Source organism: Danio rerio, chromosome 25, assembly GCF_049306965.1.
Source record: "Danio rerio strain Tuebingen ecotype United States chromosome 25, GRCz12tu, whole genome shotgun sequence".
Lineage (NCBI taxonomy): Eukaryota > Metazoa > Chordata > Actinopteri > Cypriniformes > Danionidae > Danio > Danio rerio.
The window spans coordinates 35606835-35631751 of record NC_133200.1 but is presented as its reverse complement, the minus strand read 5'-3'; the positions used below and the strand labels follow the sequence as shown (position 1 = coordinate 35631751).

The 24917-nt window shown below is 41.2% G+C and overlaps 2 protein-coding genes across 5 annotated transcripts in view; one reads left to right on the top strand and one right to left on the bottom strand.

Moving 5' to 3' along the window:
- Positions 1-24917, top strand: part of tln2b (talin 2b) — a 259338-nt gene that overhangs the window by 84774 nt on the left and 149647 nt on the right. For all 4 annotated transcript variants that reach the window (XR_012400508.1, XM_073943362.1, XM_073943364.1 and 1 more), the window contains exons 2-4: positions 21411-21584; positions 22597-22694; positions 22775-22904. Coding sequence is in view for 3 of the 4 variants with exons in the window: in XM_073943361.1 (XP_073799462.1) it covers positions 21411-21584; positions 22597-22694; positions 22775-22904 (402 nt within the window). In the remaining variant the exon portion in view is untranslated. The remainder of the gene's footprint in view (positions 1-21410; positions 21585-22596; positions 22695-22774; positions 22905-24917) is intronic.
- LOC141381017 (uncharacterized) lies at positions 6164-9539 on the bottom strand. Its single transcript, XM_073943366.1, has 2 exons — positions 8836-9539; positions 6164-8754 (listed from the first exon to the last, which is right to left on the bottom strand). Exons 1-2 carry the CDS (start codon positions 9281-9283, stop codon positions 6386-6388), a joined length of 2817 nt encoding a protein of 938 aa, XP_073799467.1. The 5' UTR covers positions 9284-9539; the 3' UTR covers positions 6164-6385.

The window sequence follows — 24917 nt, the reverse complement described above, 5'->3', positions numbered from 1 at the left end:
TTTTGGGTAAAATATCTTTTTAATTCATCCAAAACTAAAAGGTAACTCCTGTAACAAAGGGTGCTTTCACATCTGTGAATCGATTCAGTTGTTCTGAAACGGGGATTAAAATTGTTACATTGTTGCTCTTTGCTCTTGGTGCGTTCGCTTTCACACGGTTAAGTTTCTAAACGGACCAGAGGAGCTAAAACAAATCAGGTGTGAGTAAACTCTCCTCACATTGGTCAGAGTTTCAGTTTATTTTGCAGAGTCCTGCTGAGCTCTCAGCGGGTGGTGGTTTGGTGGTGTTTGACAAGGTGCACGCGATGAACGAACGAGGAGTGCGCGTGTCTGAAGAACGAGGAGGGATGCGATGGGGAAGGGTGAGAAGGGTGCGCGACGTAGTTTAGGACCGGGAGATTATCACATGTTTGCGGGCATACTGGAGTCTCTGTGCTTTTGTAGGAGACTCCCGGGAGACTTGGGATGTCTGGAATGACCTCCCGCCCTACTCATAATTCTCTCTTCATATAGCCGTATGCCTATTACATATCCATAAAACACTGAGATATAACCGGGCTCGGAACGTATCGCTTTCTCACTACAATCAATCCGCTCCAGAGTTGGTTTCAATTGAGCCAAAACCACCTCATTCAAGCAATCTCGGAGCGATTAATTTGGCGCGGATCCGAGCGCGATTGGTGGATTCACATATGCCAAAAAAAAAACCGCGCAAACTGGGCAAACGAGACAGGTTCCGAAACAAAAGTCTAGGTGTGTAAGCACCCTAAAATCATTCCCAGTTAATGTAGCCAAAACACATCAAAAAGTGTGTTCTTCCACAGATAGTTCTAGGAACTAATCAAGTGTTTCTCTTGTGCTTTTTTTTTTTTTTGTCAATCAGCACATGGTGTTTATATTAAATCCAAGTCACCAAGGATAGTTTTATATGTATGCCACAGAGATGCATAACTGTAAACATCCAGCACACAAAACAATAACATTTTAGCAAAGTTTAATCAACCTGTATAGGGCAACTTGCCTAACATGGTGGGAACTATTTGTTCAATCAGCAATCATGTTTATTGATCACGTCAGGGTGTTAGGACTCGACATTTCCAGTCAGGTTGTAAATTGATCTGTGATCGGCTGCACATCACCGCAGAGAGATTATTTAATGAGAATCCCATATTGTATCCTTTTTCATGTCAACAATATTCTCTCAACCTCCTCCAATGACACGATTGTTGACCTCTCCTGAAATATGATTGACCCTATTACTGCGCAGTGTTGTCAGCTGTTTTATCAGAAGACCGAAAAATCTGCTCGCCATCCCACTGCGCTCTGATGTAACTGAGGAGCAAATGTCTTGAACAGATTTGACAATTATCTTCGTCTCCAGGTCAACCTGCCATTGTCATTTGCATTCAGAACTAGAGCAGGGATTTTCCACACTCTACTCTGCCGTGTGTCCCATCCATACAAATTGCAGGCTTCAAACCCAAATAAATGTGTTCTTTTGTTCAAAAAGCCCAGCTGAACGATCAAGCGATCAATTGCATCATGTTGGGGATCAGCAGGCTTTGTCGCTCTGTCCTGATTTAGCTGAAGCGTGTATTAATTTGGTATGTCTGCAGAGTCCTTCAGGACTTGTCTTTGTCCTGCCTTGTCTCATTTATGTCTTTTTTGCTGTTGGGAGGAGCCAGATGTGCCAAAATATCTTAAAATACCCTGACTAACCTCCTACTATTTAAAGTCTAGGGTTTCCAGGTGAGATAGATTGTTCTTGATTGTTTTTTATTGTTAAAAATATCAAGGTTCTGATTAAGCCCTATTTTCAGGCCTGTCCCACACTAACCCTAGCCTAAATTTCAACCTAAGATTGTCCTCTGATTTTAGTTGTAGATCGAATGGAAATGTTGGGTTGATTAGATTGTAAACTGTTAATCATGATGAGGGTGGAAAAATGACGTGAAGATGCTTAAATCTTTATTGCAGTGTACAATCTAAGCCAGACTGAACACCCACACTACAACCAAATCTAAATCCATATGTAAAAGGCTTAGAACACAAAAGGAATTTGCTCTTGGCGTAAATTAAGAATTGCAAGTTGTGGTATCTAGGCTCATGAACTTCATGTACCAGATTGTCTTAGGGCCTACTCACACTATGCCATCCGTACCGTGCCCAGGCCCGTTTCCCGGATCGTTTGAGAAGTGTGAGTGCGCTGAATCGGGCTCAAGCACGGTTCACTTGGCCGGCCCTGGCCCGGTTGGAAGAGGTGTGCCTGAGCGCGGATCACTTGGGCTTTGGCGCGGTACACTTGTGTGTGAGCGCAAAACGCGCTAAAGCCCGAAACTGAAAGCGAGACGTGACTTGGAAAAATCCAATTCAAGATATCTACAACTGTAATTCGACTATTAGTAAATTAATTAGAGATATCTTCAAATATATTTGTAAATATCTCTAAATATGACGAATTAAAGACATCTCCAAATGTATTATGACTAGTAAAAACTCAGTTAGAGATATCTCTAATTACAATTGTGACTAGTCAAAACTCATTTAGAGATATCTGCAAATATTTTTCAATGGAAGTCAATGGAGGAATATGACTAGTCATAATATATTTGCAGATATCTCCAATCTGATTTCGTACTAGTACAATTGTAATTGCAGATATCTCTAATTGTCATTCTGAGTAGTGGAATTATAATTATGACTAGTCAAAATATAATTAGAGATATCTCTAAATATATTTATGGAGTCAGAACAAAGATTTAAATGCTAAAACGGCTTGCCATAGAGAGCGCTTCTCACTGAACAGAGCAGCAGCGATGACGTAAGCGTGCCGAGGCCCGATATGGTGTGGCCCGGTTCAAGGCAACTGTACCTAGTGTGAGTACGGCCTCAAATGGTTTTGCTTTTGCTCTCACGGTGAAGATGATTGACGACTTTCATCCACATAGAAGTAGAAATCGTTGGGACTATTGTCCATCTTTGACACAGGTGTCAAACTCAGTTCCAAAAGGGCCGCAGCTCTGCACAGTTTAGTTCCAACCCTGATTAAACACACCTGATCAAACTAATTGAGTCCTTCAGGCTTGTTTGAAACCTACAGGTAAGTGTGTTGGAGCAGGGTTGGAACTAAACTGTGCAGGGCTTCGGCCCTCCATGAATTGAGTTTGACACCCCTGATCTATGAGATGCTTTTTGGGATGATGTTATATTATAATAATTAAGTAGCATTGTAATAATTAATTTACAGGCCACTTTATTAGGTACATCTGTCCTACTGCTTGTCAATGCTAATTTCTAATCAACCAATCACATGGCAGATGCTCAATGCTCAATATGAACTGCTGCAGTTCAAACCGAGCATCAGAATGGGAAAGAAAGGCGATTTAAGTGACTTTGAACGTTGCCTGGTTGTTGATACCAGAAGGGCCGGTCTGAGTATTTCAGAAACTGCTGATCTACTGAGATTTTCACACACATTCATGTGTTTTTTTCACACATTCATTACAGAGAATGGTCTAAAAAAGAGAAAACATCCAGCCTCCCTGAGTATTGTTGCTGACCATGTTCATCCTTTTATGACCACAGTGTTCCCATCTTCTGATGGCTACTTCCAGCAGGATAACGGGCCATGTCATAAAGCACGAATCATCTCAGACTGGTTTCTTAAACATGACGATGAGTTCACTGTACTCAAATGGCCTCCACAGACACCAGATCTCTATCCAAGAGAGCACCTTTGGGATTTGGTGGAACGGGAGATTCACATCATGGATGTGCAGATGACAAATCTGCAGCAACTGTGTGATGCTATCATGTCAATATAGAGCAAAATCTCTGCAGAATATTTCAGTTCTGATTAAGGCAGTTCTGAAGGCAAAGGTAGTCCAACCCAGTACTAGTAAGGTATACATAATAAAGTGGCCGATGAGTGTAAGTCCGGTTGAATTGTATTCAGGTCAAGGCAATCTGTACTTTTTACGCCATTTAGTTTTTAGACCATCAATGTTCTGCTATTAGGGATGTAGCGGTATCAGAATTTCACGGTACGGTAATACCTCGGTATGAATGTCACGGTACAGTATTTATTGAATCATTTACAGGAAAAAACAAAACTTATGAAAATACTCCAAAAAAGTGCCAAAAGTGTCAATGACATACAAATTAGCCATCTATCTGTAAGCTTTGAAACAGGAACTTCAATTTTAAAAACAAAAAAATATTAAACCATGTAAAAAAATAAAGTTTCAATTTAGTATTGTTGAAAACTCATCACATTCAACATTTAATCACTCACTCACTTAGATAGAGATGGGTTTAAAGGAAAATTATCATATAAATATAATCTGGTAAAAGCTGGTATCTCTGGGTATTTACAATGTCCCCTGCAACAGAAAAAACCCTCTCATTTGGGACTGAGGTTTCTGGGACAAGAGAGATATGACTTGGCCCAGGTTGACAGCAGTGGGTAACGTTGTGCATTGTCTTTCCCCCACTTGAGAGGACAAACCATGAGTCTCATGTCTGCATCAATCTGAACAGTGTGCTGACAACACCGCTATTCAGTACGCGCGCGACAACACAGCTGATAAGAACTCGCGCGACAACACAGCTGATAAGAACTCGCGCGACAACACAGCTGATAAGAACTCGCGCGACAACACAGCTGATAAGAACTCGCGCGACAACACAGCTGATAAGAACTCGCACGACAACACAGCTGATAAGAACTCGCGCGACAACACCGCTATTCAGTACGCGCGCGGCGACAACACCCGCTTTAGAGTTTTCCAGCTCTTTTTCATCCCCGCTTCTAGCAGCACACTCCATTTCCGCATTACTGGATCTGTAGCGACAACAGACCGCAAGGGATGATGGTCAAGCATGGGCTGATGGGAATTGTAGTTTCCACTACCTCCCGTTCGCTTCATTCGCCTGAGCAAATTTTCTCAGAAGACCTATAGTTTTACCGAGTCATGCGACTACGGTAATATCGGAAAATATTAATATTGCGGTATGACGGTATTTACAATACCGTTACATCCCTATCTGCTATGGTAAATTACATTAAGAATGATGTAATTTTGGCAATGCAGAATTATGGTACACGTCATTCTACTCAATGGAATTTTTATTTAGAATTCTTGTGAAATGGTGATAGAATGATCACCTAGGTCAGGGGTGTCCAAACTCAGTTCTGAAGGGCCACTGCCCTGCTTTGACCAGCTCTAACACACCTGCCTGGAAGTTTCTAGTATATCTAGTAAGGGCTTGATTAGCTGGCTCAGGTGTGTTTGATTAGGGTTGCAGCTAAATTCTCCTGCACACCGGCCCTCCAGGATTGAGTTTGGACACTCCTGACCTAGGTGTTGCATTTATTAAATCTAAATTTTTTTTGCTGTATATGAACCAGACAGGAATCTTCAACAGGTGCCTTAAACATTGATCAGCAAATTGAGTTTTCCAGTCCCTGCATGGAGTATTGTACTGTATGCATATGATGCATCATGTCTCATATTTCCACTATAATCGCAATGCCCTTAAATTACATTCCTACAGTAATGCATGCACGGCATGCTTATGATAGTTAGGACTCATTTCCAGTCCTGAGGTACAGGAATCGTAATGAAGCAATAGCAATGAGTCTTAGGTACAGAATAAATCAGACATTGCTCTTTACGACTCCTGTATTTATGAAGGCTGATTAATGAGCGTACGGCGAGGCAAGCTGTTGTTAAAGCCATCTGATTTACGGTTTTTCAATTACTCTCGGTTTGATGACTCTGAGATCGTTAATTTGAATGTCCTCATTTGCAGTTTGGGGTTGTGGGATGCTGTGGATCTAAACACACAGTTAACATTAGTAATAACATGTCATAAGAACAGTAAACCAATGCAGGGGCCAAGGATTATTGTTTTAAGTGATTGCCAGCGGAGTTGCTTTGCAGTTACTGGGTCATTGCCTGGCAGTTATGATATTAGCAAAGGCTATGGAAGTCAAGCCAAAAATGCAAAATGGCTAAAGCTAATGCTGGCTCTATGGCAGTACACGGAGAAGAAGACCAGAGGCCATTATGTGTTTGTATGCGAGGTACTTCAGATGATCAAGTTAGGATTATGCTTTTTTCCCAATAGTAATACAGATTCTCTCATTCCTTTATTTACATTTACATTTACATTTAGTCATTTAGCAGACGCTTTTATCCAAAGCGACTTACAAATGAGGACAAGGAAGCAATTTACACAACTAAGAGCAACAATGAATAAGTACTAAAGGCAAGTTTCAGGTCTGTAAAGTCTAAGAAGGGAAGTGTTAGTAGTTTTTTTTTTTTTTTTTTTTTTTTTTTTTTTGTACAGTTAGTGTGATATTCAAAGAGGCAATTGCAGCTTAGGAAGTGAAGTGGAGACTAAATAGTTGAGTTTTTAGTCGTTTCTTGAAAATAGCGAGTGACTCTGCTGTTCTGATGCAGTTAGGGAGTTCATTCCACCAACTGGGCAGATTGAGCGTGAGCGTTCGCGAAAGTGATTTTTTCCCTCTTTGGGATGGAACCACGAGGCGACGTTCATTCACAGAACGCAAGTTTCTGGAGGGCACATAGATCTGCAGAAGTGAGTGCAGATAAGAAGGTGCTAGGCCAGAAGTCACTTTGTAGGCAAACATCAGAGTTTTGAATTTGATGCGAGCAGCAACTGGCAGCCAGTGCAAACGGACTAGCAGCGGAGTGACATGTGCTCGTTTAGGTTCATTGAAGACAACTCGTGCTGCTGCATTCTGGAGCAGTTGAAGAGGCTTGATAGAGTTAGCTGGAAGCCCAGCTAGTAGAGAGTTGCAGTAATCCAGTTTGGAGAGAACAAGAGCTTGAACAAGGAGTTGAGCTGCATGTTCAGATAAGAAGGGTCGGATCTTTCTGATGTTATAGAGTGCAAATCTGCACGATCGAGCAGTTCTAGAAATGTGGTCAGAGAAGTTTAGTTGGTCATCAATCGTTACTCCAAGGCTTTTCACCATTTTGGATGCAGTAATGGTTGCCCCATCCATCTGGATTGAAAAGTTATGGTGTAGAGTCGGGTTGGCAGAAACTACAAGCATTTCCGTTTTTGCGAGGTTCAGCTGAAGATGATGATCTTTCATCCAGTGTGAAATATCCAACAGGCAGGCTGAGATACGAGCTGGAACCGAGGGATCATCAGGATGAAAAGAGAGGTATAGCTGGGTGTCATCAGCATAGCAGTGGTAGGAGAATCCATGTCTCTGGATGACTGGTCCTAGAGATGATGTGTAGATGGAGAAGAGAAGTGGCCCAAGAACAGAGCCTTGAGGTACCCCAGTGTTTAGATGCTGTAGGTTGGACACCTCTCCCCTCCAAGACACCCTGAATGACCTGTCAGAGAGGTAAGATCTAAACCATTGTATAACAGTGCCCGCAACGCCCAGTGACTCAAGCGTAGATAGCAGGATCTGGTGGTTGACAGTGTCAAAAGCAGCTGACAAGTCCAGCAAAATGAGGACTGATGATTTAGAGTCTGCTTTAGCCAGTCTGAGATCCTCCACGACCGAGAGCAGGGCAGTCTCAGTTGAGTGGCCTTTCTTAAAGCCGGATTGCTTGTTGTCCATGAGATTGTTTTGAGTAAGAAAGTCCAGGACTTGATTGAACACTACTTTCTCCAGAATCTTGGCCATGAATGGAAGCAGGGATACTGGTCTGTAGTTTTCAAGTAGCGTATGGTCCAGGTTGGGTTTCTTTAGCAGTGGGGTTACCCTAGCCTGCTTAAATGTAGTGGGGAATAAACCAGAGTCAAGAGATGTGTTAATTATGTGAGTCAGTGTTGGTATGACTGCAGGAGAGATGGCTTGCAAGAGATGAGAGGGAATGGGATCGAGTGGACAGGTGGTTGCATGGCTAGATAGCACAAGTTTGGACACCTCAGACTCAGAGAGCTGAGAAAAAGAGGTGAGTGTGTGTGGTGTTGGTGTTGTATCTTGCGTGTTTGTTGTAGGTGCAGCAAATTGAGCACTGATTTTTGCAGTTTTGGTGCAGAAGAATGTAGCAAAGTCATCAGTAGTAAGTGTGGAGGATGCGGGTGGAGGAGGAGGATAGAGGAGGGAGGAAAATGTTTTAAAAAGTAGGCGAGGATTAGTGGCATTGTTGATTTTCAGACGGTAATACGTCTGCTTTGCAGAAGTAACCTCAGCTGAGAAAGAGGACAGAAGAGTTTGGTATGTTAAGAGATGTGCAGGATTTTTAGTTTTCCGCCAAATTCTCTCTGCAGCCCGAAGTTTTGAGCGATGCTCACGGAGAGCATCCGAGAGCCAGGGTGCAGGAGGACTGGCACGGGCTGGCCTGGATGCAAGAGGACATAATCGGTCTAGACATGATGCTAGTGTGGAGCAGAGTGTATTAGTGGCACTGTTCGAATCAAGTGCAGTGAGTTTGCGAGATGGAGGAAGAGAGTCTGAAACAATGGTGGATAGTCTATTGGGTGAGAGAGATCGTAGGTTTCTGCGAAAGGTAACCAGTGTTGGAGTGTGTGGCGGCTCAGGAGTAATGTGGATGTTGAGAGACAGAAGGAAATGATCAGATATTTGTAGTGGAGTTACTATTGTTTGATCAGTGAAGCAGTGTCGTGTGTAAATAAGGTCTAGCTGATTACCTGATTTGTGGGTAGCAGAAGTAGGTGCTCTTTTTAGGTCAAAAGAGGCAAGCAGAGTCTGAAAGTCTGCAGCTTGCGGTTTGTCAACGTAAATGTTGAAGTCACCTAGCACCAATAAGGGAGTGGCAAAATTAGAAAAAGATGAGAGAAGAACATCCAGTTCATCTAGGAAGTGACCTAATTTACCTGGTGGGCGGTAGATGACAACCACATTTATGTAGAAGGGGTGGATAATGGTGACTGCATGGAATTCAAAGGAGCTGATTGTTGGCAGGGACGGTATCAGAGTAAATTTCCATTCTTTGGAAATTAGTAGTCCAGTCCCACCCCCTCTCCCTGTCTGACGAGGAGTGTGGGAAAAAGAGAAATTAGCAGAAAGAGTAGCATGTGTAGCAGTGTCCTCCGGCCTCAACCAGGTCTCAGTTAGAGCCATGAGATTATAGTCAGAATATGTAGCTATGGAGGTAATAAAATCAGCCTTGTTAACAGCTGATTGACAATTCCAGAGGCCCACGGAGAGAGAGAGTTGTGAAATAGTAGATACATGTATTGAACGAAGGTTGTGAGGATTACGCCTGCAGCGCACCTCCCGTGTTTTGCGAGTGTTAGTAACAACAGGAATTAGTAAACACATAATAAAAGTGCACTGACAACAAAAAATAAGTGTAAAGTAAAACAATAAAGTAAAGTACTCAAGTGCTTTGTCGGTGTCTTTGCTCGGTGGAGTCGCGCAGGTAGAGTCGATGGTCTTTACCCTCGTCGGTCTTCACACGAGGCGGTCTTCACACGAGGCTGCCGCGACCGCTGCCGCGGTGAACTAGTTGTTTATATAACCCCAAAGCACTAGCTGATTGAATTCAGCTGGACACGCCTCGAGAGTCAAAACAAGGGCCGAAACTGAGGCGGACGACGCGAACCGCGTCTGCGTTCGCTACACAAGCTCTTATCCTTTATAGCAGTGGTTCTTAATTCTGGTCCTCATCCTGGTCCTTAACACACACACGGATCAGTTCAGGGATCTCTGTGTTAACATGTTAATGATCTGATTCAGGCATGTTAAGTAAGGAAGACGCACAAAATGTGCAGGGCAGGGGAGCCAAGAATTGAAAACCACTGTGTTATAGTGAGATCATTTCTGATATTAGTGTTCTGTTTGGTTACTAAGGTGTTTCCAGGCAGTTTATTGGTTATTGTTGATGGTTGCGACTGTATTTTGTAGTAGTGCCAATGCTGTGCTCTATCAACTGTATAGTATGTTCATACCTGCCAATTCTCCCATTTTTCCCTGGAGTCTCCCGTGTTTCAGACCCATCTCCTGTATTGTGCAATCTCCGGGAAAACTCCCGGAATTCCACCAGGCCATATCCCCCTACCTCCTCTGCTTTTTGGTACAGTCCCCATGCGCACCAAACCCAACGCACAACCATCTCCATCTCCATAGCTGCTCGCACCTTTCAGTTCACATGTACCTCAGCTCTTCACTTGCTTACTCTTCACTTACACTTCACTGTATAGTACCCCCCCCCCCCACCCCCCATCTTCACTGTGAGCTGACCCCCCGGGAAAAATCTCCCGGCTTTAATGATCCGAATGTTGGCAGGTATTATTAGTATGTTGGCATCTCAAACCATTAGTAATGTAGCTTTCCAGGAATAGGCTTGGTGACCCCAGCTATAGATTAAATAACCATAGACCAGGGATGGGCAAACTCTGCCCAGGAAGACCAGTGTCCTGTGGAGTTTAGATCTGACCTTAAAAAAACACATTTGCCAGTATCTTTCTAGTGATCTTGAAGACACTGATAAGCATGTGCTTGATTAGTGTTGGAGCAAAACTCTGCAGGCCACAGGCCCCCAAGGACTGAGTTCGCCCATCCCTGACCTAGACAGTAGGATTTCATGCAAGTGCAGTACCTGACACATTGAGCCAAGGCATTCATGTGGGTATCATGAGTGCTGCTTGTGCCATCTTTTAAATTTAATTTTTTTTTTTTTTCAAATTGCTGGCAATAAAAAATGAGGCAAAAGTGGATACAACTTGAAATAAATCACTAGCATGTTCTGATATGACCTGGATGGGTAAAGACAAGCACGCACAGTATGTGAGATAGAAGATGAAAAATAAGCGGAGAGAGATGGAGCAGGAAATTACAGGGATATGCTCAATAATAAGCCGCTTTGGTTGAGTTTGTTCAGATGATCTTGGTGAACTGAATTTTTTGGAGTGAGACAAGTGCTGTCTAAACACTGCCAGGGGTTTGTAAAGGTTCAAGGAAAAATCTGTTTCTTTTTAATCATTTTATTTAGCTATTTGTGGCTAGGGTATCCTAAAGGGATAGCTCATGAAAATATAAAAAATCACTTACCCTCAGGTCTTTGGAAATCGCTATAATCTTTTTCTTCCATTGCAAGCAAAAATAGTGTTATTTTGAAGGATCTTTTGGTTTTTATTGTTGTCCTTGTAATGAAGGTCACCCTTGACCCTGTGAACTTTGATTGATTTGGTTTTCATCTATAACCTGTAGTAACCCCCATAGCAAAATTTCTCTGGCCCAGATCTCGCCCACACCATCAGCATTTGCTTGGCCCACATGCCGCAGTGAATTACGGTACATGACTGGACCAAGTCTGGCTGCCATACAAGAGGCAAACATGGACCATTTCTGGGCCAAATCTCAGCCAAGTTAATAACCCATAACTGGGCCTGAACTGGGCCAGGTATGTTGGTGTGTCATGACTGCAATGTGTTTTTATAAGCCCATGAAGAATTTCACTTTATGACTGGGCTTTTTCTTGAAACGACCTGATTGATAGAATTTTTTATTTACTCAAAAATAATTTAAATGTATTTTAAAAGTGGGTCAAGATAGACCTAACTTACATGGCCCACATATGAATTTTTAACTGGGCCAAATGCTACATTTAATTTCTGGCCCAAATCTTGAGTGCCGCCTGTAAGACGGTGACACCTCGGCCAAACCTGGGCCATGACGAATGCCTGCTGTGCCAGCTTTATGCCAAATCTGGGCCAGAATTCTTTGCTACCTGGGAAACCATTGGTTAAAAAGCAGCACTATATCTAACACATACCAGAGCTCCTATATAAAGTGGATGATCACTGTACTATGAAGCTCTTGTGTTTGTTTGAGAGAGCGAGCCTGCTGTAGATCGCCCTCATGTCCTTCCATATCTTCGTCTCCCTCAAAATATCCTGTTTGTCTTTCCAGGCTAAAGTTCAATTCAGCCCAACCCTTAAATGGATGGAGTGTTTTGATTCGACAAAAATGTGCTCTAGAAGAGCAAGACCTATGATCATCCCTTCATTCACCCGACTTTTGTCAACATTACCTTTGATATTACCCTCCCTTTGTTGCGATGCCAATGTTTATAGTAAAAGTAAGTCTCACAAAGATAGGCCTTGTTTAACGCATCCATCCTGGCCTCTCATTGCAAGCAGCTGGCCGGTGGTGTTTACAAATCACAGCTGGAGGTTTTTGGAAACGTCTTCCAAAGCCGTTCTGAATTCTTGCTCCGGGTCCGAGCGCAAACGCTTCCAGATTGTTGCACTACGGGGCCTGATTCTCATACCAACCGGGGCATGAGAAAATGGTTTGGGAGTGTACATAGACACATAATTCGCACAGTGTGGTTATTGGAGAATACAGAAGTTTGTGGCTCACTGCCTTTTTTTACGTGTTTAAAGAAGGGAGGGTTATTTGGACATCTGGTGATACCGCTATTAAACACATTAAGGACGCTTGTAGGAATTAAAGAACAATCACATCTGTAGTAGTAACTGTACATAGTTTGCTCATAGCAACACATTCTGAAAGGTTTAGGACTATTAGAAGACAGGTTTGTGCAGGATAACACTGCAGACCCGATCAGTTAGTGTTTAATGCACATTGTACACACAAATACCTGATTGTTTTTGTCTGGCTTTTTGCAGTTCCAATCTGATTGAGTGTCTTTATATTTTGGAGTTGAGGTGTGCTTGGGAAAGAGTAAAATCTAATGAATCAACCTGAGAACTTTTATTAGGGTTCCACAATACTGGGAAAATATGTGTTAAGTGATGTTGAGTATCTTGATAGTATACAACTTATCTGCACCCTACAAAAATCCTGGGTTGTTTTAATTCTACATTGGGTCACATATAGACCAATCCAACCAGATTCCGTTTTTGTCCATGGCCATATTTAACCCAACTTTGGGTTACAACAACCAAGCATTTTATTATTTTTTTTTTTAGAGTCGAGAGAATTTGTTTGTATTTCTTGGTTATAAACAAATGATTTCTCTACACTCTAAAAAAACGCTGGGTTGTTGTAACCCAAAGTTGGGTTAAAAATGGACATGGACAAATGGTTTAGTAATATTTTTCTGATCTAATTGAGTCTAAAACAAGTATTTAAAGGTGTAAACATATAGACCAGGGATCACCAAACTTGTTCCTGGAAGTCAAGTGTCCTGCAGATTTTAGCTCCAACCCTAATCAAACACACCTGAACATGCTAATCAAGGTCTAACAAGGTATACATGAAACACCCAGGCTGGTGTGTTGAGGCAAGTTGGAGCTAAACCCTGCAGGGCACCAGACCTTCAGGAACAAGATTGGTGACCCCTGATATAGACTTTAAAACAATACAAGTGGCTGAAAACCTCAGAATGTTATATAATTCTAATTCACTGTTGTATTCTTGGCTTGTCTCTATTCCCACCATTACTATTTATTTTCAGCTTTTTGCTCTAAGGCTCTATATTTTTCAAATTGGTGCCATTTTTTGGGAAAATACTGCGATCATTCAAGGCTGTAGGTTCATTCTTAAAGTATTTGCAAGTACTTAACCAAAATAACAATAGTAGGCGACAGCAGTGGTCCCCAATTCTGGTCCTCAGGCCACCCCACCCTGCACATTTTGTATATCTCTCTTATTTAACACCCAAGGACCAGTTCATGGATCTCTCGTGTAGAGAAAGGAAGACATACAAAATGTGCAGGGCGGGGATGTCCCAAGGACTGGTATTGGGAATCACTTTACTACAGGACTCTGTCGGTGCATTCCAAATGGGATATATCACCTACTGAAAGGCCACTTCATTGTGTAAGTAATCATGGCTGCCATATTGAAGTGTCATTCAGAACCAAGGTGCTCAAAACTGGCCACTTTGAAGGGTGCAACTGATGGACACTGTGGGCCCCGATGATCCTTGTGCAGGGAAGTTGTTTGGTGTTGAATAGTGTGTTCATTTTGAAATAGCTGATCCCTAATCCCAACGAACTGTCCCTCTGGAGGATAAAGCTTTCGAAGGGAATAGGATATAGGAATGAGCCCTTCCAAATGGAATGCAGTGTTTTTGTGGTGCTGAAGATACTAGTGACATCTACTGGCCTGGCATGCATAGTACAGCATTTTTTTAGCCATTGTATTGATCACAAAAATGTAAAGGGAAAAAAATCTGCATTTGATTCAAACATACCCCAAGGCTGCATGTACGTACCACTATCCAAGTCTTAAAGTTTGTTTCCTGCACTACCTGACAACTTAGTTCACTCTCCTTCCGATCACACACACACTCTTTAATGAATTCAGGTCCAGCGGCCTCTGGGGCTCTGCTCTTTGCTGTTGTTATTACTGCAAATCACTGCATTGCAATCCCTTCCAGATGGCCCCCATCTCCTCCCTCGTCTCAATTGAATTGCCCGTTTTTACGACTGCATCCAGAAGCATGTTTTCATGCATCTTTTTGTCCGCATCCGGAAACTTCTTGCTCTAACACAACAGCATAACTTAATGTGGGCACTCTTTTGGGGAGGCCCTGGTTCTGTTTAGAGAGTATGCCCTCGAGAGGCACTTTAAAGCCAATGTTAAAAGCAGACGATGCTCAGAAAGCTCACATCAGATTTTATGTCTGTTGCCGAGGCAGGCCTGGCTAATTAGCTGATCTTGTTGTTGAACTTTCCGCAAGGGTCACCGAGTTTAAAACAGAGCTAGGACAGGAAAATCCATTTTTAAAAAAGTAATTGAATTAAGATTTTTTTTAATTTCATCATATTATTGTTTATATAGACAGTGGTTTACCTAACCCATTTTGACAATTTCTCCATCATTCCAACTCCACTTTTAGTCTCTAAAATAAATCAATCTCAGGGGGTGGTGTACAAAGAAAGAGGTTAAGTTCCATTTCTTTACTTCTCTAATGCAGCCAGCAGATCACATCTTTGCTGTTTATCATTCTTAAAGATATGCATGGAGTCTGTATGCTTACTTTTCCTTTCCTGAAGTATGATTATCCTGGTGTTCAAGCCTTATCTGCTGTTTAAAATGCCTTTAATAAATAGCCTGAAGTTGGAACAGCAAGTAACCAATTGAGATTCACAGAGAACATCCTAGAAACTACCTAGCAATGGCTTAGCAACTGCAATTCACCGTTCATACACTTTGAAAAGATGAGCACAATATCAGTGTCAGTGTTCAAGCTCCAGTCATTAGATATGTCTCCATCCACCTATTTCTATTCACATTATGGAATGTTGCATTAAAAATGCATAATGGAAATGCCAAGATGGCCATACATTTAGAAAAAACACAACTGAAGGGCAGTCCTTATTTTGTAAATTGCAAGGTCCTTTAACAGATAGGAGTAACAGATTTGGCATGTGACCAGAGGAGGGAGAGGTGTTGCAGACGAAAGTGAAGAGTGGGGGGTGACATGGATGAAATTGAATTGGGGGGGGACATTAATGAAGAGGGAGGCTTGACGTGGACGAAAGTGAAGAGCGGAGGCAGGGGCGGGTGAGGTTGTCACAGACGAAAGTGAAGATCGGAGGTGGGGGGTTAGTGGGTGGTGCATGTGAGGAGGAGAATTGGTAAAATAAGGTGCTGGATCAGATTTCAAAGGTCACAGATCCGACTTGTTCCGGCACAAATTAAGCCTGAAGGGTGATTTATACTTCTTTGTCAAGCGCACACATATGCTCCAGCACATTCTTGCATAGCACCTCTCAAAAATTTTTGCTAAATGTCGCAATGACATGTAGAGCAAGCTCTGTGATTGGTCGGCTTGGTATCGCTGACGAGTGTGGGTGGAACCAAGACTCACGAGAACCCAATTAAGCGAATGTTTACAAGTGTCGGGTCTCGTGAAGGACCTCCAGGTGGAAACTTTTGTTTTGTGTTAACCTTATGATTAAAGTTGTTGCATGTCCGCTAGTACGTGCCTCAGAATGGTACGTTTTAGCTGCTTGTACATTTAAGGTAGCATTCAGAAAGAAACACCCACAAAGAAACTTGACACAGAAAAACATAAACACCTACTGCCAGCTAGCGTTTCGGAAGTGTTATTGCAGAGCAACACAAACACAGACATCCCAAGTCTCCCGGAAGTTGCGAGAGTATCCCTGAAATGCATAGACACTCCCGAATGCCCGCGAATGAATAATAATCTCCCGGAATTCGCGGGTCTCCTGCCCGGTCCTTAAATATGTTGCACACCCCTCTCTCCACTGCATCCCTACTTGCTCTTCAGGTACGTCTCGTGCCACTCACCCCCACCGTTCTTCAGGTACGTCGCGCGCAACTCACCCCCACCGCTCTTCAAGTACGTCTCGTGCACACACGCCCCCTTCACAGATACGTTCAAGCACCCACTAATCCGCTACCTCCCGCAAATCAACCTTGGGTCAAAACATAGCTGTTTAAACATGCTAAGGAACCTTCCCCAGCTTAAATTCAAATGTGTGGCTCTTTAGATTGTCTGTTTAGATTAAAATTTTAGCTGAAAACCAATCACAACATACTGGGCCATCTGACCAATCAGAGCAGAGTACCAGATGCCTAAACTAACCTTTAAAGACACTATGAAGGAAGAGCTGATGCTTGCAATGTATATAATGAGGAAAATACATAACTTGGATGGCTGCAAACCTACTATAGGAGACCCCCAAACCAAAATGGGACTTTTAAAATAAAATAATAGAGGAACATCAAACCCAATGTTTCCCATCACACCGAGTGGAGAATGTGTTCAAAAGTGCACAGATCTTACTGTGGTAATTCTTGCTTTCTCAGTGTCCCTCGGGATTCAATTATTAGTTCATGTAGAGAATCACATGCTGTTTAGGGGCCGAGCGGTGTGAGAGGTGGAATGCTTTGAGCCTGGCTGGAGATTTGGTCAGAAATGAGAGGTATTTTGCAGTCTCTGTCACGCAGAGCCAGGAAGAGAAATAGGAGCGCCCGGTGCGGGGCTTCTAGGAGGTTGTAGACAAGAGATTAAGGGGGGCAGGTGGTACTTCTCTTTGTTTGCCTTCTCGCAGGGTTTCTGTTTCTCCAACTCTCAGACTTTGTGTCATATGAGCTTTAGAGTTGCCTGTAAGTGCACTGTGCGCACCACTGCATTGGTGAAGTGTGACAATTGACCTCACTTAAGCCAATTATTACTCACATGTGGCAATTAGCGAGTGTTAATGCTGGTCGCAAGAGTATATGTGTGTGTGGTCCCTGCGGGACTTCTCATCTGGTCCACAATACCTCTACGTGTCCCTTGTGCACCCTGCTAGGATTGAAAGGACTATACAGAGCTATTGTGGGTGTGTGTTTGGTGACTGAGTAGACAATGTGGAGTTCGTTCACAAGTCCATTATCAAAAAAAAAGATTAGTCCTCTCTGTCTTCTGTTGAAGTATTCCTGGCCCTGGGAGATACAATCAGACAGACACATCTCACTTCATATTCGACTCTCAATCTCTCGAGCTGGACTGTCTGGCAGATTCCTGGCTGTTCAGAATGGCTGATTTGGCTGAAAGAGCCTTAGTTTGAAGCTGATTTTTGAGGCAAGGCAAGTGCCTTATCTATAGGATCTTTATTTGATTCTTTTACAACGTTTAACCTTGTATTAGGTCTGGCCGATTAATCGAATCGAAATCGCAAACGCAATTGAGCAAAGCTGCGCTTGTTGTGCAGGTCTTCTCAAGGAAGCAAGGTGTGATTTGTAGGAATGGCTGACGCGATACTGATGTTTCAACGGCGAGATCCCAAACAGCAGATCTTTCGAAAAACTGCACCAAAACATTTCGAAACACCAAGGTCACATAACTAAATTGATTCAAAGGATCGTTAATCACAAGCATTTTAAGACTTGGCAGATCTGCATTTAATTGACCGGGTTGGAAACAAAACACTGGTTAACCTGTTAGCCAGCACTCAATTGTGGGGTTTTACACCTACCTAACTTTAAATAGTAACAGTTCCTGACTCCAGTAAGCTACAAACACAACTTATGTATCATTGGAAAGAAGACACTTTGAGCTTTACTGTGGTAAAAGGAGAAGTTGTATGTTAAAAAATATAAAAAGTTATACATTATGAAATCATGAGGAAATTTTTTTTGTTGTTGTTTAATTTTAGTTTTCTATATAGAAACACAGGAAAACATTAATGTAATGTAATGTCATATTTCATATGTTTACATTTTAAATTTGATGAAGATAGCATGCAAAATGAGATTACTGTAAAAAGTTTTCTGAGGCTATGTCGATGTCCTTCTGTCCCTCACCATCAAAGGCACTTTCTCAAAAATCATCTTCCCAAGTTAAACATTTACAGTTGCTGAATGATTTGGTCTACATTCAAAGTTTATGTGTCTTAGGCCCCGTTTAGACTAATGCGTTTTAGTTTGAAAACGCATAAGTTTTGCTACGGTTATGCCATCCGTCCACACTACGCCGGAGTTCTCGAGCGCCGAAATGGAGCGTTTCGAAAACGCTGGAGAGGCCGTTTTCATTCTGAAACGCTGCTGCTCCGTCTCAGTGTGGATGGGGAAAGACGGAGACATCTGAAAACGGAGGCGGGGCTGCAGACATTCGCCTCTCTGATTGGGGCTTTTCCTCAATATTAAGTAGCCTAACACACAGTTCAGTCCTGCATCTTCTCCGTGTAAGTTCAGACTTCGCAAGTTTGATCAAGGCTGCATCTCTTCTTCTCAGTTTGATATGGAAAACATACCGAGGACACGCGTCAATCTTCACAGGGAACAGTGTACTTTATAACTTCATTCACATCACCCTGGCTACGTTGTTTCACTTTCTCAACAATAAAATGTAAACTTGATATAAGGAACTGCCTATTTTTATTTTAATATTAGCAACTAAACAGACAGCAGAAATGTTGAGGCGTCGTGCTGCATATATGAGCGTCATCTTCACTGTGTGGATATTTATAACAAAACGGAGCCGATAACAACTGCCTCCTTTCAATTTCAGTGAAAATACGAAACACACCCTCTCTTTTGCTGAGTATCAGTTTTAAGAATCGATAATGGCCATTTTAAAAGTATAACATACAATAAGTTTATACATTATAGGAAATAAAGGCAAGCGATAAGTCAATATACAGAATGTACGTGGTTACATTAATCATTAACTTATCTTTGCGCTCAGCCAAAACACGTTACCTGAGAACAAGTAATAGATTCCAGTGACCAAAGTCAGGGAATATGTCGTTAGATAAAGACAACAAGATGAATGAAATATCACGTTTAATAGTGAGATTAGATCCAGCGGGAGATGCTTGATGAGAAGTCCGAATAGCAGAGCTCTCATCTGGGTAGAAATGCTGCAGCACTTGCCCGAGAGTGTGTGTGTGTGTGGTCACGTGATGTGCGTTTTCAGCGTTTTGGTGTGGACGGAGAGCAGTTCAGAAACGCTGGGTAAAACGCGAGTGTGGACGCGGATCGTTTTCATTCTAAAAAGCCGTTTTAAAACTAAAACGCACTAGTGTAAACGGGGCCTAAGGAAAGAAGACACTCTGGGCTTTATTATCCATCATCTAGAGTTTATAATGCTCAAAATGAAAAAAAGTTATAGATGCTTAAGTAATGTAAAAAAAAATTCACCGCAATAAACATTTTATTATTTCATAGACAAATATGTGAAATTTTTTCTGGAGCAACACAGCAAAGCAATAGAGCAAAGCTACACATCTCCTGATTATATGCTTTGAATTTGATGCCAATATCATGCAAAATTTAATTTCTGGAATTATTTTTCTGAGACAATGTCTTGTGTTTTTTCCCCTCTCCTTGTTTGTGGAGAAGTCTGATGACTACACATACTGAAGTTTTCACTATTTTTTAATTGTAAAATAATGAGCAGAAATGTATAGTATGAATGATTTATTTGAGCACAAGTAGTACATTTCAGCTACATGACAAAAAACTGAATTAGGATTCTATTGTAAACAATTGTTTCCCCTCTTGAGCAGCAAACACAATTTACTCTGATGCCCATTTATTCATATTTTAATTTCTACAGATAGCTTAGCTTATAGCAGCCATTCAGATGAATGACAAAACATACTGTATGATAATAACAACCATTACCGAAAGATTACCGAAGAGACATTCACACTTATAGGCACAAGCAGGCTAAACACAGAGAACTGAGACGTAAACAATGAGGCAATGAGAGTAAGTTCTCACTGTTAGAAAAACCAAAACTATCAGCTCTCCTCAGAAATAGTCTCCTCTTCGTTTCAAACAATCTTTTAAAACTCTCTTCAGCAGATTACAACTTTTGACGATGCACTTTCTGTTTTCTTTTTGCAAACGAGCCGGAGCCGCGCGCTAGGCGTTAGCCTAAACTGTATGTGTGTGCAGAGATAGCTCACAGTCTCAAGCTCGAATGCCATCATGTGCAAGCGTTCAGAACTCGTGACTTAATACCTTTTATTAATGTTGACTTTTTATGACCAAAACAACAGTTTGTTAAGTTAAAGGTTTGATACTGATTTGAACTTGAAGCGGTGATAAGGTTGAAATATTCTGAGAAGGTCTTTAAAAGGTATTGAAATTATCTTTAGAATTCCTGCGTATACCCTGTCGTAGTGGTCAAATTTCTGGCAAGAGTCTGATCTTCGTTATTTGTCTGATCGGTTACATATCTCTGGTACAGATTTGATCTATGTTAAGGTCAGGACACACCAAGTCAACAGTTGGTCGATGGGCAGCATCTGGCCGTTGGTGAACATCTTTCGGGCTGGTTTGCAAATGGCACAAGTCATGAGGGAAAACAAATAAAAAATATTTACAAAAGATATGGACTATCAGACCTATTTACATTAGTAAACCCCTCTGTGCTGAGGGAGAACTACTGTGAAAAGGGTACATAAATGCTGCTTTGTTTACAGTTTGTATGTGTGCACCGCTAGTTCCGGTGGGTTGTTATCTCCCGACTTGATGCTGGTCTCTATAGAGATCTCAAAAAAATGTATTGTTTTAGCAAATCCTACCCCCATAATTGCAAATGTTCTGCTTGATCTCAGTCTTTCTGTAACCACTTTCCAGGTTTTTTTATGAACTGCTCTCTTGTGCAAAGCTTACATTTCATATATGTGATATTTGTTAGAGGTTGAGTGAGCTTAAGCTGAAAACCCAGTCGGCAGTGGAGTATTTTCCTCCGCTCAGTACTTAAAGGCCAGTGCTGTTCTACTAATCTAATAACTACATTACAGATGTCTCTTGGCAGTAAGGAGCTCATATTGTAAGCCTACACAAAGCTCTGATCTGTCTCTCTTATCTTCAGTGGCAGGCATATTTCATTAATCAGTAGCTGGAGTTGAACTGGGTTGCAAATCACTTGCGTTCACATTTACTTAATCCAGATTAAAGCATTTTTGAATGTATCCGTGTGGACCTGAAAGAACGGACGAGAGCCGGTAGTTTCAAAGACATTGACGTTTTTTTTTTATTCTTTCGGACTCTACAGGTGTGCTAGTGGGCACTCCAATTCGAGCAGCAGTCACGATGGTGGCCCTGTCGCTGAAGATTTGTGTGCGGCAGTGCAATGTGGTCAAGACGATGCAGTTTGAGCCCTCAACTCCAGTTTACGATGCTTGCCGGATTATCCGGGAGAGAGTTCCAGAGGCCCAGTCTGGACAAGGTAAGAGTTCCAAAACATCGCTCCAAGTTTTCCTTAAGTTTTATACTTTTCTATATCTAGTCCTAAAGACCCAAAAGATACAAGTACTGAACACTGCAACCCTTAAAGCCTGGTTTATACTTTTGCGTCAAGAGACCGGCTTAACCCACGGTGCATGCAACGCCCATAACTGTGCGTTTATACTTCTGCGCGCTGTCTCTGTTGGTCTGCATTAACTTAATGCATACTGCATTAACTTCCGAAACGCTAGTTGGCAGTGAGGTGTAAATGTTCCTCTGTGTCGAGTTTCTTCGCTGCTGTTTTACTTTTCCTGAACACTTCCTGGATGTACAAGTGGCTCAAACTCGCTCATTTTGAGGCAGGAACCGGCGGACGTGCAACAACTTTAACTATGAGGTAAACACAAAACAAAACTATCCATCAGGAGCTTCTTCACAGGACTCCACACTTGTAAACAATCGCTCCATCACCATTCGCGCGACTCTCAGTCCCGCCCAGACTGGTCAGCGCTACCAAGCCGACCAATCACAGAGTTTGCGCTATGCGTCGTTGAGACGTGTAGTTACATTTTTTGAGAGGTGCACTTCAGCGACGCCGACGGCCACGGCGAAGGGCTATGCGTCAGCGCCGTAGTACAAGCGTGCGTTAGATGCAGAAGTATAAATCAGCCTTTTCACATCTGTCTGCTTAAATAGACTGTGCAGAAATTAACACTTAAATTTGTTGACAGTTTGAGAAACCTGTCGTAATTAAGTTACTTATGATATGAATAAAAAGGCACGAATATTCTCAATTCAACTGAGTAGCGGCTTAAACCTGGAAACAGTATTCTATACGTCACCGATACGTCATAACTTAACAAGTGGATCCCCCCCAAAAAGTGGAGCGTTCCTTTAATAATGCATGACATTGATAACATCCATGTTTGTACAGAGATTTGTCTCTTTGATTTGGTGTTTACTTCTATGGGACGAGTTGTTGTTTTATTTACAATCTGCAAAACTTATTCCAGCATCAGATTACGGGCTTTTCCTGTCCGATGATGACCCCAGGAAAGGGATCTGGTTGGAATCAGGACGCACCCTTGATTACTACATGCTGCGGAATGGGGTAAGTCACCTTATTAGGCTCTGTTGTAAAAGTTTGTGTTTCCATTGCTTCATTTTAGCACTTATTCCCATCATGCACAGGATGTTCTGGAGTACAAGAAAAAGCAGAGGCCTCAGAAGATCAAAATGCTGGATGGAACCATCAAAACCATAATGGTGGATGACTCCAAAACAGTAGGGGAGCTGTTGGTCACCATCTGCAGCAGGATAGGTGGGTCCTTCCTTTATCCTTTATTATTCCTACAGAAATGTTGGAATAAATGATCATTGTTAGTCACGGATTCGGTTATCTTTCGATAGCACACGTTTTATTATATTATTACTATTATTGATTGTTATATTCGATTTTTAATTGACCATGGGATTTTTTTTCTTTCAGATTACCTTTGTTGTCATTTAATGCTCACCTAAGCTCAATAATAATTTAATTACACAAACTACTACATAACATAAAACTGGGATGCCTGAACCTGAAATGCTGATTTTAGTGTTTTCATTCAAGTTTATTTAGACAAAATAGTCTAAATATTAATGTTAATATTGTATTTATTATTTATCAGCGCATCACCAGTGATAAACAAACAGAACACAATCCTTTATGTTCCGTATTTAATTTATCACCCTTTAGTGTCAAATTTATATTATTTTATTTATTTATTTTATATATTTACTTATATTTATTTATTTTATTTTTTGTATATTTTGATATTGGATGTTTAATGCGTCATAATTTCTATTTGTACATTAAATTGCTTTTGTTGATTGCCAATGCTTTCAAAATAATTTAATAATAATAATAATAATAATAATAATAATAAAGGGGCGAAGCAGTGGCACAGTAGGTAGTGCTGTCGCCTTACAGCAAGAAGGTCGCTGGGTCGCTGGTTCGAACCTCGGCTCAGTTGGCATTTCTGTTTGGAGTTTGCATGTTCTCTCTGCCTTCGTGTGGGTTTCCTCCGGGTGCTCCAGTTTCCCTAACAGTCCAAAGACATGCGGTACAGGTGAATTGGGTAGGCTAAATTATTTGTAGTGTATTAGTGTGTGTGTGTGAATGTTTCCCAGTGATGGGTTGCGGCTGGAAGGGCATCCGCTGTGTAAAAAACGTGCTGGATAAGTTGGCGGTTCATTCCGCTGTGGCGACCCCGGATTAATAAAGGGACTAAGCCGACAAAATGAATGAATGAATATTTAATGATAACAAAATACTAAATACTAAATCATTTTACAAAAAAAAATCATCGGTTGATTATTTTCCCCATAATGGAAGCCTCTTATTTGAACTTAACATTTGATTTTTTTAGTTTTATAAGGGTTAACTTCATTCAAGTTTATGTAAACAAACTAGTAAACCATGTTAATATTGTATTCGCTATTTATCAGCGCATCACCATAATAAATGAACAAAACATATTTCTATATGTTTCGTATTTAATTTATCTAGCTTTAGTGCCAATTGATACTATTTTATTTATTTATTTGATATATTTATTTTTATATATATTTATTTTATTTTTTGTATATTTGAAATGTGGATGTTTAATGCGTCATAATTTTTTCTATTTGTACATTAAATAGCTTTTGTTGATATCCAATGCTTTCAAAATAATAATAATAATAATAATAATTATAATAACAATAATAAAAATAATAATTAATAATTACTAAATACTAAATAATAAATAATTGTACTAAAAAACAATTATCACTTGATTTTTCCCCCCATAATGTAAGACTCTTATTTTAACTTAACCTTAGCTTTTTTTGTTTGTTTTTAAGGGTTAACTTTTAAGTAAGCAACGTATATATACTTTATTACCAATGTCTTCAATATAAAGTAATTTTAATTATTATAAAGACTTAATGTTAAATACCATAATTATTAATTTTCTTTACATCACTTGATCGCTCATTTACTGTGCAAGCCCAAGCCTGTGTAAAATCATCAACATTAAGCCCGAACCTGACCGCCTCGTCCGGTTTTATCAAAGATCTTCAGCCATAGCTTTTGGTGCACTGTGTACCTGGAGCCACCGAGGTGGCGGTGCCACAATGACTTGGGCCCAGCAATGCTGCTTGCAGCTTTAATTATTCATTCATTCATTCATTTTCTTTTTGCCTCAGTCCCTTTATTAATCAGGGATCTTCACAGTGGAATGAAGCGCCAACTTTTTCAACATATTGTTTACGCAGCGGATGCCCTTCCAGGCGCAACCCATCACTGGGA

Coding starts and splice junctions, on each gene's coding strand:
- LOC141381017 (XM_073943366.1), bottom strand. CDS start 9,283: ATGTGTTTACTAATTCCTGTTGTTACTAACACTCGCAAAACACGGGAG. Junction 8,755..8,835: donor TGTCATCTACCGCCCACCAG/GTAAATTAGGTC, acceptor TATTGGTGCTAG/GTGACTTCAACATTTACGTT.